The 19,426-nt window shown below is 44.0% G+C and overlaps 1 protein-coding gene across 1 annotated transcript in view; it reads left to right on the top strand.

The window, feature by feature from the left end:
* Positions 1–19,426, top strand: part of TSC2 (TSC complex subunit 2) — a 279,890-nt gene that overhangs the window by 210,265 nt on the left and 50,199 nt on the right. Inside the window, 5 exon segments of the mRNA XM_078664852.1 lie at positions 1,017–1,169; positions 4,517–4,735; positions 11,941–12,009; positions 13,820–13,821; positions 14,744–14,902. Coding sequence (XP_078520978.1) covers positions 1,017–1,169; positions 4,517–4,735; positions 11,941–12,009; positions 13,820–13,821; positions 14,744–14,902 — 602 coding nt within the window.

Raw genomic sequence — 19,426 nt, 5'->3', positions numbered from 1 at the left:
TTTTTATTTACATAAAGCATATATATATATATATATATATATATATATATATATATATATATACATACACACACACACACACACACACACACACACACTCACACTCACACTCCCCCCCCCCCCCCCCCGAATTGAATACCTTGGTGTGCCAGTAACCTTTTTTTAGGTGACAATATGCTGTTCAGTGTTGTCTAGTTATTGGTTTCGGTTTTCTTAGGGTCCTGAAGTCCATCTTATGGTATTTTATTGGTTTTAGTTATAATAAAATGTGAAAATGGCCTGCTGAGCAGGGCAAACAACCGTGCCCTGTACATTCTGGGGTAAAGGTGTGGTTTAGTCAAAGGACATTGCTGAAAGCCATGCCCAACCAGCTCTTGGATATCTGTAATTTACTTAGGAAGAATTGCTCTTGGTGTGACTAAAATCTTATCTCTTAATGATTGTCTGTTGAACACTGCGAACAACCGGCCTTTGTGAGCATGGAGAGTTGTGTGTTTAAATGCCTCCCCCCTTAGATCAGAGACTGCTGGGCTCTGCTGAATGTGCAGCAATTACTGAGCAGAAGTACTGTAAATTTAAAGGAACTTGGTGAAGCACATTATTACAAAACTCAGCTAACGAACAGCATTCTACTACGAAGTCTAAAAATCACTGAGTAGTTTTGGTGAGCAAGGCGAACAAAAATCATCCCTTTCTTCATGCTCTAGGATGATTTTCCCAGATCACATCACTAAAGAGGTCAGTAGCGACATCATACAGAGTGTCTTAATATTACATTTCTGATATTGGTGATTATCCATAAAGTCCCTTAAAAAAACAATTGTTTTTTTCCAGGGTATATAATATCTGTATGAAGTACATGAATTGAAGGGCTAGATCAGCTGAGCGTTTTAAGATTGGGGTGATTTTTCTTTAACCCTTTTTTCTACCTTAATGTGAGAAGTGCTGTAGAAAGGTGAACGTCTACTATAGTACTCATAAAGATCAATTGCCACAATTTTATGTCTGTTTTGCAGGGGGCCATGCACTGCGTTCCACTACGTCAAAAGCTACTGATGCCAGTTCTGCTCCTAGAAAGAGGAGGCCCCGGAAGGAAAAGACCTACCTTGCCGATTTTGTGCCTCTGCTCACTCAAGGATGGGCTGAAGTCCTGGTGCGAAGGCCTACAGGTAACCCTTCTCCAGTTGTTACTTCTGTTCTTAGTCTGGTAGGTTTAGACCACCTAAATTTTATTTCAGTGATTTATATAGCATCTTTAAATGTTACACTGCTTATATTTATATGCAGACTATTGTAGTTTCAACATTGTGTTACAGGTGTTCTTTGCAAACTTTCTGCCTTAACTGATTTTGTTTCTAATTTGATTTAATTGAATAACATTTCTGTACAGAATTATTTGAAAATTGCCCTCTCTGAAGGGTTACCCCACACTTTTTTGACTTACTCTTTTTCTGACATTATTGTTGGCGTTAGGACTTGCTGTACTTTTACCACTGCCTACCAGTAATAAAGTGCATGCCCTTTCTCCTTTAAACCTAAACGTGGTATAATTGGTTTATACCTGTTTGGCATGTTTGAATTACTAGTAAGTCCCTTGTAAAGTGGTACACCGTATTCCCACGGCCTGTAAATTACATTCTACTAGATGGCCTGCAGCACTGATTCTGCCACCCACAGAAGTATCTTTTCAAGCATGTCTCCTGCCTGCCACTGCAGGACCTATGTGTGCTGTTTGCTGCCACTTCGACATTCACGAGACTCCCTCCTTGTAAAGCACACAGCTGTTGGAAGTCCTTTTGTTTGTTTTGTCTTAGGCAGACCAAGGCCTTGCAGTGGGCACTAGTCTTCTTTGCCGGACCAACAGTTCTTGTTTAACCCCTTCGACGCTCATGACGAGCTGGGCTCGTCATGGCGTAGCCTCCTCGCACGCTCATGACGAGCCCAGCTCGTCACGTAACATGCGTTTCCGCAAAACCCAGCGTACGGGCGGAATTCCGCCCGCACGCATGCGGTTAAGTAGCCTGTTCCGTGATTAAATAAAGGTTTGATGCACATGCTCCCTCCTAAACAGTTTGTGATGCTCCAGTGTGACCTTAACTTGGTCTTTGTTCCTCATGTGCATATCCATCAAACCGATGCCTGCTGTTCGCTGCGCCTCTTGACATCTAAGATGGTCTTACTCATTGTGACTACATCAGCTGTTAGATGAGTGAACTTCAGGCACCTTAAGTGCTGCTGCCCTACACCACTTTCTCTTGAAAAAATTGGTGCCAAGGACTCTGGTGGCCTTGTTACCGAAAGTCGTGACTCCCTTTAATGACTGGCAATCCATCACTCTACCAGTGTTTTTTGCCTCCGCTCCTTCCTTGTAAGAGGAGGCGAGGCTCCATTAATTGGACACCAAAAGGGCTTTACACTTGTACATTGAGTGGGCAAGACCATTGAGGGAAGTATCCACTTTTTATGGGTTCTCTGGAGTGAAGTAAGGGAAGGGTATGCAGTAGAGGACCCTGTCGAGGTAGATAGTCCTCTGTATTAGGATCTGCTATGCACTGGCCAAGAAGCAGCCTTGGAAGGTCTGAAAGCTCATTCCACTATTTAAGGCTGATATCACTGTGTTGGCACACTGAGTGCCTGTCCTTGACGTTTGCCAGGCTGCGACATGGGCGTCTGTGTATACATTTATGAAGTACTACCGCTTTGACAGCGAGGTCTGGCAGGGAAGGACATTTTACCCGCTCTGTCCTGCAAGATGTTTTTGTTCAGAGTCAGATAAACAGACCCTTCACCGGTGGAGGTACTGCTTTGGTATACATTCTAAAGTGAGGAAACAATAGTTAGGAGTACCAATCAGAACAGCACTTTACTTACCTTACAAGAGTATCCAGCAGAAAGAGCATTATAAAAGATAAGTAACTTGTTCTTGCGTGCCTGGCTTACCCGAGTGGCACATCCATCCCTGCAAAATCCTTACCTGTGCTAGATTTAGGCTTAGAGTGGTTCTGTCTCCCTGAGACCTGACCTTGATTCAATCGATTGAATACCTCTGTGCACTCTTTTAGGTTCGCTTCATATGCACAGCGCATCCTGCTTGTAATTTTTTGAAGAGTATCTAGTCTTGATTTTATACATTTCTTGCTAGAAAACTCTAACCTTTTTTGGAACGACGAAAGTTGCATCAACTGGACTGGTTTTCCCTATTCTCAGCGTCTTCAAATTCATGGGTAGGTTCCTGCTGTCTCTGCTCTCATTCAGACACCTATTCATCCATATGGGACTCACCTGTTTCTTCCACTTGTTGAGCTCTTTATTTGGATTTTGAGGCTCAGGTCGCTGGTGGATTCTGGCAAGGTTAGCTTTCCAGTGCATTCGCCCACTGCCTCTTAAGAAGACAGCGGTTGTCTGGTGTTCTGTTAATTGTCCCCATGTTACTTCTTCTTTTCCTCCTGGTATATTATTATCTGAATTGTGGTTGTAGAAGGATAGTTGGTCCAATGACTGAAAAGGATTCTCTCATTCCCCTCAAGGGAGTTTAGCCCATGAGGACTCCTTTTGGAGATCTTATCCGCCTCCTTGGGTAACCGCATACAGTTCAAAACCATGCTCTGATTTCAGATTTCACTGATGGCTTCTCTGTGCTAGAGTTCAGCCGGATCAGATTCTTCCTGGGGTAGAATTATGCTCATTCTTGAAATGTGTATGTATGTGCAGCCTCTCGTTTCTCCACCAATCATGCAATCTAACTGTTTAGTCTTTGTAATTCCCCCTCTGGTGTTTAGCTTGCAGGCCCTTCTCCTTGTGAGGCACCTTGTGAGGCCCTCTGTCAAATCTAGAGCCTGCTTTGCACTCCAACTGAAAACTGGGCCTTTCGCTGCTGCTGTGCCTACTTCTTCCTTTCTCTTAGTGGAGACAGGCCCTCTTTCCACCATCTTGCTTTCTCTCCCATTAATGTTCTCTGTAGGGAAGGTGACATGAGAGAAGCAGATGTTTTCTGGAGTCTCAGATTTTGCTTGCTCTGTCACTCGCCTCTTTCTCTCTCTGATGGTCCCCTCCATTTCGGTCTACTGCCTCAATTGCAGACCCTCACTGACTGTGTGGTAGTTGATCACTCACCCCAAGTCAAATCCTGGATCTCCTGCTGCTGACCCAAGTCTTCTTTAATGCTCTGGTTCTCCTTCCAGGTAGCATGCATCTACATGGGCTTTGCTACACACTGCCTTGTGCATCAGCTCAGTTTTCAGAGCAGTAACATCTGGGGGTTTGTGATATCTTTTCTATTTTTCAGGGACACTGCCATAGATTTTCCTCTTGTCACTGTGGGGTCATTTTTACCGGGAGCAGAGCACTTCCATGGTGTGGCCATCTTGCTTCTGTCCCACAATATCCTCTTAATTTTGTACTTTTAACTGGACCTTCCTTTGTTCAAGACTTTCGTTAATAGTTTATTTTGTTTCTTAAGTACTTCATTTGAATTCTGAGAAATAACTAATAAGATCTTTATGCTTTCACTTTTCAGGCAATACTAGTTGGCTGATGAGCTTGGAGAACCCATTGAGCCCCTTTTCCTCTGATATTGACAATATGCCTCTCCAAGAGCTATCCAATGCGCTTATGGCTGCTGAGCGATTCAAAGAGCATCGCGAGACTGCACTGTACAAGTCACTCTCCGTGCCGTTATCAAGCAGCTTGGCTGGTGGACTGTCTAAGCACACTTTGCTGCAGCGATCCAACACAGGTAAGGCCGGATGTCTCCATCCTGATCAGAAGTGCTACTTGTGTTATTAACGCTATGGTGTTATTCATGCAATGGTGAGTATCAATTGTTTTCTAGCAGGCGTGCGCCACAGTTCTGAAAATTAATGGATGTGTTTAGCCTTGTATCGAGTCCATCTTAATCTGCCCCCTTGCTTTCCAAAAACTGAAGCTCCTTCTTGAGATGCAGCAAGATTTTTTGTTTTCTCAGAGCAGGCGGAAATTGTAGGCTTTCTAGCTGGATACGACCCAACAAAGTAATGTGGGAAAAGAGAATGGATTTTTCCTAAATATGTTAGTGAATGTTTAGGCTGTGAAGGCTTCAGTTTTCTACACTTTTGATGCAGCAGCTCCAAAAGACCATGAAACTCGAATATTAGTGCCAAGACTGTTCTCTCCGACCTGTTCTCGAAAATATGGTGCATCTTGGATTGTTCCTTTTTTGTCAGCAGAATGTAGTAGTTCAGCTTCTTCAAAACGGAGATACAAGTGTAGCTTATTTCATTAGCTCTTCACAAAAGGAGAAGATGTAATTCTGGACAAAATATTTCCACAAACACATGAGTTTAAATGGAAAGGTCACAATAAACAGGGAAACCAAGTAAGCAAGCATTACATTTCTCATTATTGCTGCTTGAGTTGATGTGCTGTTCATTTTAGGTGTCATTTGCATATGATGGTTCTCTTTTATAATAGTTCAGAGTGCTAAAAATCTCAACCAGGGGTTGATTAATTCCAGCATGATTTCCTCAATCTTTCTATTTTCTCTGCTGCTTTTTTCCCTCCAATTGTAATAATGGATGGCAAAATTTCTGAACTGACCGTTATCATCTGTGAGGGTCTGCCAGGCACCATCCTGGCCCCAGCTCTTTCATCTTTGCATGGAACCCATGTGGAAATTTGTGAAAGAACAAGTATCTCTGTTCATCAACATTCCAATAACACTCAGGTTTATTTGAAATCTTCTACACTAGTTTACATCCTTGCTGTCCGAATGATCTTCTTGAACTTTCAGGCATGGATGTCTGAAAATGTCCAAACTCGGTCCCAAAGAGACCGGGTTCATCCTGTTCTCAACTAAACATAAAAAGATCCTCAATCCTAATCTGCTGAAGCAACTAAACATTCCAGGATTCTCTCCCCTTTACCCCCTATCTTGTCTCTTGTGATCGCATCTGTAAACAAAATTGCCAAAGTATCTATCTTTTACCTACATAATAATAATAATAATAATAAAGTAGTTTATAAAGCGCCTGGCGACGCCATCCCGGCGTGTCCCCGCGCTGTGGAGAGAAAGATTAGCAAGCAACATTGACACCTCCCCCGCCCATAGCTATGCTTTATAAGTTATACAAGTGGGTTTTTAGAAGACTTCTGAACTTAGCCTCCGATCTTTCCAGTCTGAGGCACATCGGGAGTCTGTTCCAGTTTAGAGCCGTTACGACTCTAAAAGAGCGACCTCCCAGTTTGGCTCTTTTTCCCCGGGGGAATCGTCAGCTGGCCCGTCCCTTCTGAGCGTAGAGCTCTACTAGGCTCATACCTATGTACCAGGTCTTGGAGATAGGATGGAGCTTTATGCCAAAGTATCCTATGGCATATTGGAAGAGATTTATACATAACTCTCTTCTTGACCGGCAACCAGTGTAGAGCCGCGAGAGCAGGTTTTGAGGCTGCTCTTTTGGGGAGTCTCAGGACAAGACGAGCGGCCGTATTTTGAAGAACTTGCAGGCGCCCCATGCTTTTTTCTGTGGTGCCTAAAAACAGGACATTCCCGTAATCCATACGGGACGTGACAAGTGCCTGGGTCATGGTGCGTCTGGCTTCAAGAGGAAGTAGATCTAAGGTGTGATTGAGTTTTTTTAGCACCCCAAAACACTTTCCCACTAGGCGACGAATGTGGCCTTAGTAGGATAGTGTGGGATCAACCCATATCCCCAGATTCTTTGCCTCCTTACAAGGAGTGGGAGTTGGACCCAAGCATGATGGCCACCAGTCCGCTGTCCAGCTCAGGTAGGCCCCACCGACCACCATAACCTCGGTCTTGGAGCCGTTTAACTTCAAACAATGCGAGTTCATCCATAAGGCCAAAGCCTGCATACAGGCCTTGAAATTGGATGCCGCCGTTGAGGGTGCCTGAGACAGGGAGATCAGCAGTTGGGTGTCATCGGCGTAGGAGACTAACTCCACTCCGTACGCTTGCACCACTTCGGCCAGGGGGGCCATGTATAGATTAAATAAAGTTGGACTCAGGGCAGAGCCCTGAGGCACCCCCTGTTCCGAGGCCACCTCTGAGGATCTACCTTGAAGAAAATGCTTCTACCGCCTGCCCATCTAAAAACAGTGCCTAATGTTCTACATCTGTATGTCTGGACTTTGGCAATGCTGTTCTTGCAGGCGTTTCTCCGTCTGGCCTTTTTACCTCTAGTATTTTACATGCCACTACCAGACTTACAAGGGTTTTTATAGAGCGCATATCTACTTCTCTCTTCATCAAGGAAATGTAGCCATCATTTCAGTCCTAGTCAAGCTAAACTGACTTTCCAGCTTACCTGGCTATTCTCCCCAAGCTATCCAGTCGAATGAGAGAACTCTGGGACAAATATACACCTTTTCTGGAAAATTACCCAGTACAGAACCTTTCCTATATTGCATGTGTTTCTGTGGATCTGCCTCTCCCATCTGTAACTCTCTTCCTGCTGGCAGATGGCCAGTCATGTAAAGACTCCTCTCTTCAGACTTTATTTGTATCAGTCAACTACATTTATGGCCAAGAAATCTCAGAAGAGATGACCACTGCACGGTCAATTGAAGACATTCACTTGGTGGAGTACTGTTGATCTTGAGAACATCAGATATGTGTGCCTAGACCCCTTCAAGCAAACCTAGATCTATTCAGATCATGGGCCAAAGCCATGTAATGCCTTCAACATACTCCAGAGCCTTTGTTTGCTAAATTAACACCCTCACAGAAAGCCAGCACATATTGCAGTGTACAGGGTAAAACATATAGAAATTAAGGCAGTTGCTGTCTGTGCTAGTTTTCAACAGCTCTTCAGGTTTAATTATTAGCACAGAGAAAATTCCTTTTGAAACAACGTGAAAAACATTCATTAGTAACCAATTCACTGCTTTATAAGACCCAAACGTTTAGCCAATGAGGTGAGGGTGCACCCATCTCCCCCTCTCCATGGAATTACAGTTGTCAGATTTATACTGCGGTTAATGTGGAAGGGAGTCCCTGCTGCATTCTGCTCAAATCTGAATTTTTTGACTTTTCCATATTTTTTTCTGGCTTACCTCTCCCAAGAGATTTTCTTCCAAATCTGCCTCAGAATATTTTTCCCCCCAAGAAAGGGGAAAAAAGTGGAAACTTCTGTGGAAAATATTGGTTGAATCACCTAAAAAAGCTATTTTCATTGCTTGTATTTCATGTACGAAGAAAGAGGCTGTTTAGCGTTGACCCTTTCCTGATTCGGTCTACTGCCTCTTACCCTCTCCTCAAACCAGTGGAGTGCAAGATTTGCTGAAAATGTCCAGCAGAAACACTGAATTACTGAAGCTACTCCTTTGGCTTCAAAAGAAAAAAGCCAAGTGACCAGCTATCTTCTGATTGAGAAATCAGCACACAACTCTCGCATGAAGGTAAAACCTTCAAAGCACCCCCTTGAGGGAGAGCGAGAACTTGAAAAAAATCAGAGAAGAAAACTTCTACTTCAGAAGAACATTCGTTAAGGCATCTAAGAAATCTGCCAGGAAACTATATGGACCACACAAGTCGTCTTCCGGCAAAGAAAAAAATCACAGCAAAACCATCAACACACCCGCCGATGAGGGCACCATAGACAACACTTGAGACGATGCCTATATTGCTCAATCACTGCCTGCTTTGTCAACCACTGACCAGCATCTACCGTTGATAGTACCCTTAATGAGCAAGCCAATGACAGCACTATTGTCGACTACACCATCGTCTGTGGCATCACTGTCTACAATATAGTACACAAACTAAAGGATGGCATGCTTGAATCGATCTCAGGCATAGGTAATTACTCTGCATCCCAGTCATCATTATTTTGCACACCATGCCAGCTCAGTTTGGACCCAGCCATATGCAAATCAGTCTTGACCCTGCTCCAGTGGGTATTGTCCAGAGAGAGCTACCTGGCCAGGTCCTCGATGAACCAGAATGCAAGCAACCTAGGACCGGTTCTGCCCTGGTTAGGGCTCATCATCTAGGTATAGCTTGATTCCAGTGACAGTTTGCACTGGACCCACCTCTGTGCATAGCTGTCCTACTTAAGGCAAAACACTAAAGTATACCAAATCGATGCTTGGAATGCTTGAATTGATATCGGCCACCGGTAAATTACTCTGGACCGCCTCCCAGTCCATCGTTATTTTGCACACCATGACTCCTCAATTTGGACCCAGCCATATGCAAATCAGTACCACTGATTACAGTACCTCTATCAGGGGCCTCCAAACCGGTCCTGGAGGGCCGGATCCATGCCAGATTTTTGGGATATCCCCATTGAAATACATGTAGTTATTTTAAAAATCTGGCATGGATCCGGCCCTCCAGGACCGGTTTGGAGACCCCTGAATTCTAAGACATCACTGTAGACTGCACCAAAGAAGAAAATTGTTCCTTTGCCTTCATTGTCGCGAAAGAGGGATTTCCATCCTGTTGACACTTCCCCCAAACAAGATTCCTTCATAATTATAAGAAAATTGATGATGGTGACAGGTATGTTCATGAAGGACAAAGATACTTTTAGGATTATGGTGGGGAATATCCGTGGTGTTACTGCCATTCGCCTTATGATAGATGGGCATTGATGAATTCTATGAGTACCCTGAATACTAACAATGGTTAGAACATATGACTTGATTGTCAACTTGAATAGAATGATGCTAGACAACTTAATAGATTCCCGCCAGTGTCATCTTGCATAGAGGTGCGCACCTCTGCCTCCACCTCCTCAGATTTAACCTCAATCACATCCACAGCCTGTGAAGCCACGTGCAACGTCTGGCACTAACTTACATACCCAGTTGGGGTATGGACTCATCCAGGTCTACCGATCTCAAAGAAGGAGAATTCCAAGAACATCCGAGAACTGAGACAGAGGAATAGGATTAGTGTGACCTATAACTCCGCCACCACCGACCCATCACGGGCTCATTCACCTCATGATGACATCAACCATTTCCATTCTCCGTTGGGGATCGTGATAAAATAGTTTGACCTATCAGTTTCAGTCGTCGAAATTGTCTAGTTCTTTAAAACTTAAAAGAAGCTACACAAAAATCAGTAAAGTTGATCCTCCTCATTGCTGCAAAGGCACAGCTGTATGATTCTGGATCTTTTTGACACAAATCAGATGCCTGTAACACGCCACTCTGAGGGTAGCCCAAACATCATACATGGGTAAGCAGTGTAACCGATCACCAGGGTTGTGCCTCTGGAACAAAGATAGTATTGAGATTTATTTTGATTGAGAGAACCTGAAATCATTGAAGAGAATAAAAGCCTGTTTGTAACATTAAACTTGTCTGGGTTCGTTTTCCAGTAGTCACGCATCACTCAGAACAGAAGCTTGTTCTGCTTGCATGTGGGTTCAGATTGCTCCGTATGTAAGGTGCAATGTTGAATAACGTTAGCATGTCCATTTCAGAGAAATTCGAAGCTGTAACTCTGCAACTCATTTTTTGGGATGAAGTGTTACAAATCGTGGGCAGCAGCACAGAACCAACAGATACTGTAAGACTCCAACAGGATATGCATCTGAACGTATTTTGGCTTTTTTGAGACTGGGCCTTCGAAGCTGGGTCTTACTTTTGATCAGTGCATTGATCATCCTGTCACTGCAACTCAGACTGTGCATTACCCGTACATGATGGTATCAAAAACAGTGGACAAATTCCCTGACCTTTGTCTGTTACCTGAAGAAAATCTTTTGCACATGGCAGTGCAACCTGTCTAAATGTAAACCCATTGTCCAGATTGGGCAATATTATAGCAATTGTTGGACTTGAGGTAACATTCCAGCTACAGTGCCCAAACCTCTTCAAGGAACAAGTCAACACTAGATGCCCAACTGGTCAAAATCCAACCCCGACTTTTTCAGATGTTTCAGAAGTGCATTGCAGCCAGAGGAATCTTACCGTTGGTATGCAAGTTGCTGAACTGTCCTGTCACTTTTACATTTGAAAATCTGTAGCAACCTTTTAGTTAGGTTGTATTCTTCCTTGATTCGTTCTCCCGCCAGGCTACGCAAGCCCAGGTCATGTTTGTTGTGGATGAGTTATCGCACTCTACCCAACTCTTTGCGTACTGTTGTTCCTGAGGCCATTTGTCCTACCTGTTATTTTCACATTCCACCATTTATTCCTTTCTAAATCTAATGCCACATGGTCTTTGTGCTTATGCTAACTATAGGTCACCCTAGCAGTTTAAAACTGAGAGGCAGTTGACAATGTAAGGGAGTTGCGTCACAGACACCGCATATGGCGAAAACTCCAGCCTTGCACACGAGTTGTGTCCATCGCACAGCAGGTGCTTCCCTGTGAGCAGGTTACATAACCTCTGTGTGCTTGCACAGTCTTTATTTCAGCTTCCTTTACATCCCAGAATGTGACATCGATTAGTGGGCAGCTTATGAGTCCCTCAAATCTTTTTTTCTAATACTACACAATACTGAGTGACTGGTACTCCATCGCTTTATTTAGTTATGGCATGTCCTGTTTCACGAGGGAATTGGATATGTTGGCCCACTTTTATTAACAGACACCCTTTCTTGCACTTTAGTGTTCTCGTTGTACTAAAAGAACATGCTCACAACTCTTTTCAATCTGTACTCTTCAGATAGCAGTGAAGGCCTAACTAGCGATAAAAAATGGGAATCACGCTGACGGAAGTAGACGTGCCTTACCTCTGTCGCGTACACTGTTTATTTGAAATGCATTGAAGCCTTTGGATAAATAAGTGTTGTCTGTAGCCAGGGCTTATGGAGTTGATCTACTTAGTTCATATTTTATTTATAAAATCTGTATTTTGTGGACTTGTGGAAGAAAGGTGAGCAGAGGCGGCACCAAAGCTTGCAGCTCACCAATATATTTTGTTTTTCTGATGATGCCTGTGTCTCTTTGGTTTGATGAGCAGCTCCCATTGGTTTCCTTTTGCAGTGGCCTCTTTTCCTTCCATCCACCCGTCCAGTGGTCAAGGGAAGTTGCGCAGGAGTGTTTCCTGGGCAGGTACCTATGGCATTTGATGGGAAACTAAAGCAAAAAAAATCTTCACTTGTTGGGGAGTTCAAAAGCACACCTGTGATTCATAATATAACAACTCCCCCCGACCATGTTGTGCTTTGTTCTCGTTTGTAGTGCCTCTGCTTACCATCAAGATGCTCCTGACCAGCATGATAATTTCGGAGCCAGAACGCGTACTTGCACTGCCAGTTCATGTCCCTGCACTCCTTAACCTTGGTCCGTGCTTGGCCATTAAGTTTCAGAGACAAATTGATGAACAATCTGAAATAATTTTACGTATAGTCTCTGACTTAATTCATGATGAGTAACTGTTCAGTGTGGTGGATTGAACAAGAACACATTTACATCCTTTTAGTGTTAACACTTACCATTACTGGGTGATTTCACTACAAGTTTGTGATTTGGTTCTTCTCAAGATAAATAAGATGCAACATGGTCGGATGGCTTCCTTCCGGCATGGACAAGTTTTTACTGCTAGTTATTGTAGGTTGATCCTATTTTGTAACCTGTTTCTTGGCCCTTGAGTTGTCTGTTTGTGCTGTACAAATAAGATTCCAACACCACAATCATCCTCTGACTAAGCAAACTGAGAGCTGTTCCCAAAGTAAGGACCCTGTCTCCACTTTGCTAACTTCTTTAGCAATGTGTGAAAGCTTTGGATATAGATTTCCAAGGCTGGAGAGTTGTGCTCTTTTTGAGGAACAAGCAAGATTTAGCACAGTGAAGGCATTTAAGTGTTCTGTGAATCCTACATTTATGCAGACCACTAAGTATGTGGTCATGCAGAAAGTGGTTATTTATGGTTATGGTTGGTTTACTTTGATTTTTAATGAGATTCTTGTTGGAATTGTGTGGTTACTTGGTTAATCAGAGTTGTACTGCTATGAGATGACATCAGAATCCATAACTGAGCTTTATTTCAGATGTATCAGATGAACTGGTGTCTGGTCTGTAGTTCCCATCATGCAAAGCTCAAATCCGTTCTGGATAATACCTGTATTATCTGCTGTGACAAAGGATGTGATTAGCCGGAGGTCTTTGTGGCTTGTATATAATGGGACAGTGTTTGAGAGCCTTAAACTGCCAATTTGGCTAGACACATTGGTTGTAGGTATTTTTCCATCACCCATATAATGTGTCCATGTGCTAAAGGAAGCATTCACACTGTGATAAATCCAAGTATGGAATATAATGGGTGGATTGTAATTTTCATGTTTGGTACTAGAACACTTTGAGTGATGTATGCTTCCAGTTACATACTTTAGTGTAGAAAGTAGCTTAAACTAGTTTATTTTGATTGATGGATCTCCACATTGTTGAAAGTAGTTCTGCAAATTTCTGTTCAGCTCAAGAAAGGAACATGGCTCCATGATCCAGTTAGACCTGGCCCAAGATAAGGGACCTCTTTGACTTAGATGAGAAAATCTCTGCAGATGGTACCTCACTCTTCTCTTCTCTGGCAGTTGTTCAAGGGCGTTCTGGCTCAGACTCCGAGCTAATCAAATCAGCACGTTTACTGAGATTTGTGTGCAACGCTTAACTTTTAATTGCTTCATTGAGTGACTCTAGCCCAGCATTCTGAAATCAGTCCAGAAAACTGCTTTTTATGATTTTTCTGTTATGTTTCTGTGGCTGTTTTCAATTGGTTTGTGCTTATGGTTTGTCTTAACATGTCTTATGTCCCTCTACAGAGAGATGGAGCTGCTGCAGCCTTTTCTTCAGAGTGATATGGGGATAGTTTGGTATCTTGCCAAAGTTCACTGTCTGTAGTCCCAATTGAAAGGGTGAACTTAAGAAGTGATTTTCTGTTAACTTTGCCTTCTTGCCATTCTGCTTTTGTTTTCTTGTGTTCTTTAGCTTAAGGTGAACCCCTTGAATAACCTCCCATATCCTTGCAACCATTGCAGTGTGATTTTCTTCTACAGTAGCTGTGAGTGTGATACAGGGTACAGTTCTGCATCTGGTACTTATTCTAGTATGTCATGTTATTTTCTTGTGCACCTGCTGTCTGACCATTGGGCCTTTGCAATTTCTCCTAAGCTTTGTAAGACATGTACTAAGTCCAGTATTTGTCTTTATGTATTTGACGCCTTCTGGAAGAAGGTATAACAAATTCTCTGCAGCGACTGTCCTTTCCCGATAACTATTTTTTAAAAGGTCTTGCAATCTTGTGTGGAAAACATGTCTCCCCCTTTCTTTCTTGTTAATTTGTAAATTAGCTAGCACTGTGTTAACAAGATCCCTAAATTGTGGTAATTATAGATTTCATAAAATGTATGTCACACTCTCCTAACAATTACTTTTCTTCAAACCATTGGAAAGTCTTTTTCCTTCGATAGCTTGATTTGGTCTATGTCCACAGGTGCACATGTCTAATTTATAGCGTAGTCATGCCTCCTCTGCCTTTACCCTGGTCTTTCACTATAAAATGTCCCTGTACTCTGGTTTTAGGGTCCAAAGGTAAATGAGGTTGGACTTGCTGTCTGAGTGCCCGCAGTGAAAATGATCTCAAAAGTAGTTGACACTTTAAGCAGTTCCCCTTGCATCGGATCCACTCTCTGAAGATGTGACTCTGGCAAATTTCATTGAAACTGGTCTGTTTGCCTGTCGCAGTGTGTTCACTCCTGTAGGAATAGGCTGACGCTGTGTATTTCATGGGCCATCCAGCCATGGTTTAAAACACACTGTTCTGCAGCACTGTTTACCTTTGTCTTGTTAGAATTGATGTGTCCTGGAAGAGGGATACCAGGCTGATTCGGATCTGAAAGAAGATACTTTGCCAGCAGAGCATAAGGAATTATGTGATTTTGAGCCAGCCGTTCCTGAACTGTCTGTGAACAAACCGAAGCCTCTTCAGCACTCAGAACTTTTCAGTCGGGTAAGGTACCCTGATTCAGGTTCCTTGATTAGCTCTGCTAATGATGACTGTGATGTAGATGCTTCAAAGCAGATTGCTTATATAGAAATGTATCCAGGTGCACTGCAGGACCTGAATTGTTTTTAGCACTACTGAGCGGGCGCTAGGTATCCCCTGAGGTCAATGAGAATGCTTACTGGACTGCAGTACCAATTATTTATTATGTGAACATGAGAAAACCGGGTAAATGGAAAAGAACAAAGAAAACCTATATCATTTAAAGGTAATAAACGATACAAAAACAATAGTTTAAAAATTAAAAAATGAGACGAAAGGTGAAAAATGTATAAAAAGGCAAAATTAAAAGACGAGAAGGAAATAAGGTGGAGCTAGTAGCATGAAGGTGGGGGGGACCAGAGACATTAACAATAGAAAGAAATAAGACAAAAGAGAAAAATGAAAACAAAAACATAAAATGGTACAAAAGACAAAGTGTAAGTGGTTCAAGTGGCAAAAGGAGTGGAAGAAACGAAGCAAGAAAAGTATAATATCTCAGGGAACTCTAACCCACCTCATCAAAGCAGTCCTTGTTGGAAGAACAGATTCTGAAGTTAGAGAAATTGAAGGCATCTTTTCTCCTTCCTCTGCAAGTCTTGCCTGTTCAGACAGTCCGTGCTAGACAAAGTACCAGCCCTGAACTTGCCACTGCCTCTCCTTCAGTGTGTAACAGGTTAGTGGTGTTAACTGAAGGAGCCTCTGATGTGCCACACATATCCTTGGATGATTCATTGCTGCTTTCCATTCGGTTTCTTTTGGAGAAGATGCCTTAAGCTCTGTTTCAGTGCGGAGTAGAGCAGGCAGTAACGTTCGCAACAGGAGCCCCCCATGTGCCACAGTCTGATAATTCATTGCTGCTTTCTACATTGTCATACATGGAGCAGATATCCTGAGCTCTGTTTTTAATCAAGTCTACATTGGTCAGGGCACTTGTCATAGATTTGCAGGGGCTCTTAAATCTGTTCTTGTCAGAAGAGATCACCCGAACACAACCTCTCATGCATTGACTCCTATTTTTGATCTATGGTCCAGAATCATATATACATTTCTTTTAGTCTATCTGAGAAACCGATACCTCCAACATTATGAGAATGGGAAGTGGGCCTGATACTTCTCGAGTGGTACTGTCTACATGTTCTTCATTCTTAAGATATATGAATTTGTATGGTACGTATGTCACTTGGCAGGGAATTCTGGAGTATGGGTGCTGCCCTGTCTGGGGGCCTAGTGGAATAGCCAGGTTTTCACTTTTTTAAAGAATTCGAAGACCGAGCTAGCAGCTGTGATGTGCAGGGGGGGGGGGGGGTTGGGGGGGGGGGGGCAGGGGAGGAGCCAGGTACGAGAAGACTCCGCATCAGGCTTTGACTCTAAGGTTGCAGGGAACTTGGGCAAGATGGAGTTTGGAGTATCAGAGGGGTCTGGCAGGTATGTGGAAGCTGATGCGGCTGTTCAGGTATGCCGGCCTATGCAGTGCTTTGTATGTGTGTTTTGAGGAGTTTGAAAAGGGCAGATCTATAAATGAGGAGCCAGTGGGGAGGGGTCCATGAGGTGTGGATAAATCTGAGTGCATGGTAGGAGTTTTAGCATGTTCTGGATAATCTGGTGTCTCATGGTGAGCTGTGTGGGGATGCCAACCTATATAGTGTGTTTCCGTAGTCCGTCTTGGTGGTGATCAGTGTGTGGATAATGGTCCTTCGGGTTTGGTTTTGAGCACATGCCATCTTAAGATTTTCCAGAGGAGTTTGAGGGTGCGAAAGCAGGAAGAGGTGACTAAAATGACCTAACTGGCCATTTGGATTTGGCGGTCACTGATTCCTAGGGTTTGTATTTGTTTCCCCGGAATGGGTCCTTATTCTTAGGGCACATCAGGCGGAGGGCCAGAGGTCTTTTCAATAGCGAACCACCTCTCTATTGTGAAACTTGAGCATAAGCAGTTGTCCTCATCCGGTCTGTGACTTTGAACATGCAGTTGATGATTTTGTTATGTGTGTTGGCAGTATCATCAGAGAGGGAGAGTATGAGCTGGGTGTCATCGGAGTAAAAGATGTCTGTGAGCTCAGATGGTGTTAGCGAGTGGGACCATGTAGACCTTGAATAACGTGGGGCCGAGCGAGGAGCCGTGAGGGATGCCCTAGGTCAGGTTGGAGGTGTAGTGGGCCAGGCTGACTGACTGCATGCGGCCTGTAAGGAAGGAGTAATTCTGAGGAGTGCAGGTTGGTGAATTCCAGTCTCACTGAGGCATTGTATAAGGACTGGGTCGGAGATGGTGTTGTATGTGGTGGAGAGGTCAAGAAGGATGTGTGCTGCAGTGCCGCCTTGTTCATGATAAAGCAGAGGTCGTTGTTCGCAGGTATGAGGGTGGGCTCAGTGCCGTGATTAGGCCCAAAGCCAGATTAGGAAGGTGTTCAGGAACGTGGAGTTAGTGACAGTTGTTGGGAATCATGGTGAAAATAGAGCAGATAGGGATTGAATCCTTTAAATATGAAGTGTGGGCAGGCGTCGTACTGTCGTCCAGAGTGCATGGTAGTGATTTACAGTTGTTGCTGAAGTAGTGGGAGATCTGGGACAGAGGTCCTGTGCAGAGATGTCTGTTGTGGACCTGGATGTGGTGGAGGTGAATCTCTTCACTATGGAGAATGTTGTTTTTGGAGTTATTGAAGCTTTTTTCAATTCGCTCAGTCAAGGTGAGTGTTTGTAGACCTGAGTCGCTGGTGGTAGTATCTTAGGGCATACTTGTAGGTGTTCCTGTCATTGTCTTGGGTGTTTTGACAGTTAAGTGCCTACTGTTTGCAGTGGCGTTTGGTGAGTCTTAGGTTATCTACTTACCAACTTGCTTATCTGGTCCATGCAGTGGCAGAGGGTTTGAGCGGGCTATGGTGTCTGCACAGTAGGTGATAGAGGGGTTTAAGTCTGTGATAGCTTGTGAGAAATGCCTTGATGTGGCGGGGTTTGGAGTTTAGAGTTCGAGCTCTTTTCGGGGATCTTCCAGTTGCGTTGGGTGGGTTTGATGGAAGCTGTTCTATGTTGATGAGGTAGGTGTAGGTTGGAGCGCATTAGGAGTGGTTATAATGTTGTCCACTGTGATGCAAGAGAAGTTAATGAAGACGGGGTCAAGAAGATGTCTGGCGACACGAGTGGGTCCTTTCAATCATTGGGGGAGTCAGTCGTCCAGAAGGTTGTTGGTGTTCGGGTTGCTGTGATCATCCAGGTGGAAGTTGAGGTTAGCAAGGAAGATTAAGAAGATGGAGTTAAGCACCAGTGGTGCAATGTAGTCTGCAATGGTGTTACCGAAGTTTGATCTAGGGCAGGTTGTCAGAGCAGGGCATTCCCAGGGTGGTGTGCTAGACATGTTGAGCTTGAAATCCAGGACTTGGAGGTGGTCACAGTAGCTTGCAGATATAATGAATCATTGGATGTTTTCTTTGTAGATAATGGCTACTCTGCCGCCAGGTTTGCAAGTTCTGCCCTGTCTTGTGATCTTGTAGCGTGTAGGGATAGTCATTACAGTGTTGGGGGCACATGTCAGGCTGTGCTAGGTCTTGGTCAAGAAGAGAAGGCCCAAGAAAAGGTTATGGAGCAGGTCCCAGGATTCGATGGCGTGTATGATGAGGAAGCAGGTGATGAGGTTAGTTAAGGTGCCATGAGTGGAGATGTTGCGCCGAGAGCGATGAAGGGCCGTGTATGTGGTGGGGTGCTGGGGTTGTGCAAGAGAGTGGTAGGCGGTGTATAGGAATGCACCTTCGGTGCAGATGGCTGTGGTAAGGGAACAGCAGCTGGACCGGCATATGGTGTTTAGGGCAAGAAGGTCCATGGCAGAGTGGCAGCTGGTCTGAAGTGGGTGGGAGGCAGAGCAGTGATCCTGGAGCTGGGAACAGACTGATTTACTTTGTGACAGCCGCAGAGCTGAAACTTAAGAGATTGGGGGGGGGATGAGCAGGGAGTGGCCGGAGTGTGTAGATGGGAAACCCATGAGAAAAAATTAGGAAGGCCGCAGATAGGGGCTATAGAAAGTGGAGCAAGAGGAGGAAAGACGAAAAATGAGAAGGAAATGATGGAGCTGAAAGTCCAAACAGTTCTTAAAAGAGGTAGGCAGGAGCAAACTGTGCAAACAGCAAGAGTGATAGAGAGAGTTACAAAAGGCAAAGAGGAGAAAAGGGCAGCAAAGCAGGAGTGAGAGAGCAGGCAAGCAAGGAAAGTAGAAGTGATGGTGCAAGAGAATAGAATAGAGGAGAAGAGCAAGGAGAAAGTAGAGCGCTTAGCCAGGAGTGCGAGGGGGGAGAGGCCTCAGATCTGGAGTGTAGCAGCAGGCTCAGCAAGGGTGTTGTCTCTTCTGATGACCTAGCCTAGGTAAGGTTGACAGGAAGGGCCTGACAGTGCCCACATAGTCTTTGGGATCTTTTTAATATTCTCTATTTCTCCCTTCGCTCAGAGAACCATAGATAGTGGATACACAGGTGTGCACACCAGAAGTGGAAACTAAGATTCTTA

Source organism: Lissotriton helveticus, chromosome 10 (genome assembly GCF_964261635.1).
Source record: "Lissotriton helveticus chromosome 10, aLisHel1.1, whole genome shotgun sequence".
Classification (NCBI taxonomy): domain Eukaryota; kingdom Metazoa; phylum Chordata; class Amphibia; order Caudata; family Salamandridae; genus Lissotriton; species Lissotriton helveticus.
This window is presented reverse-complemented; position numbering and strand designations above follow the sequence as displayed.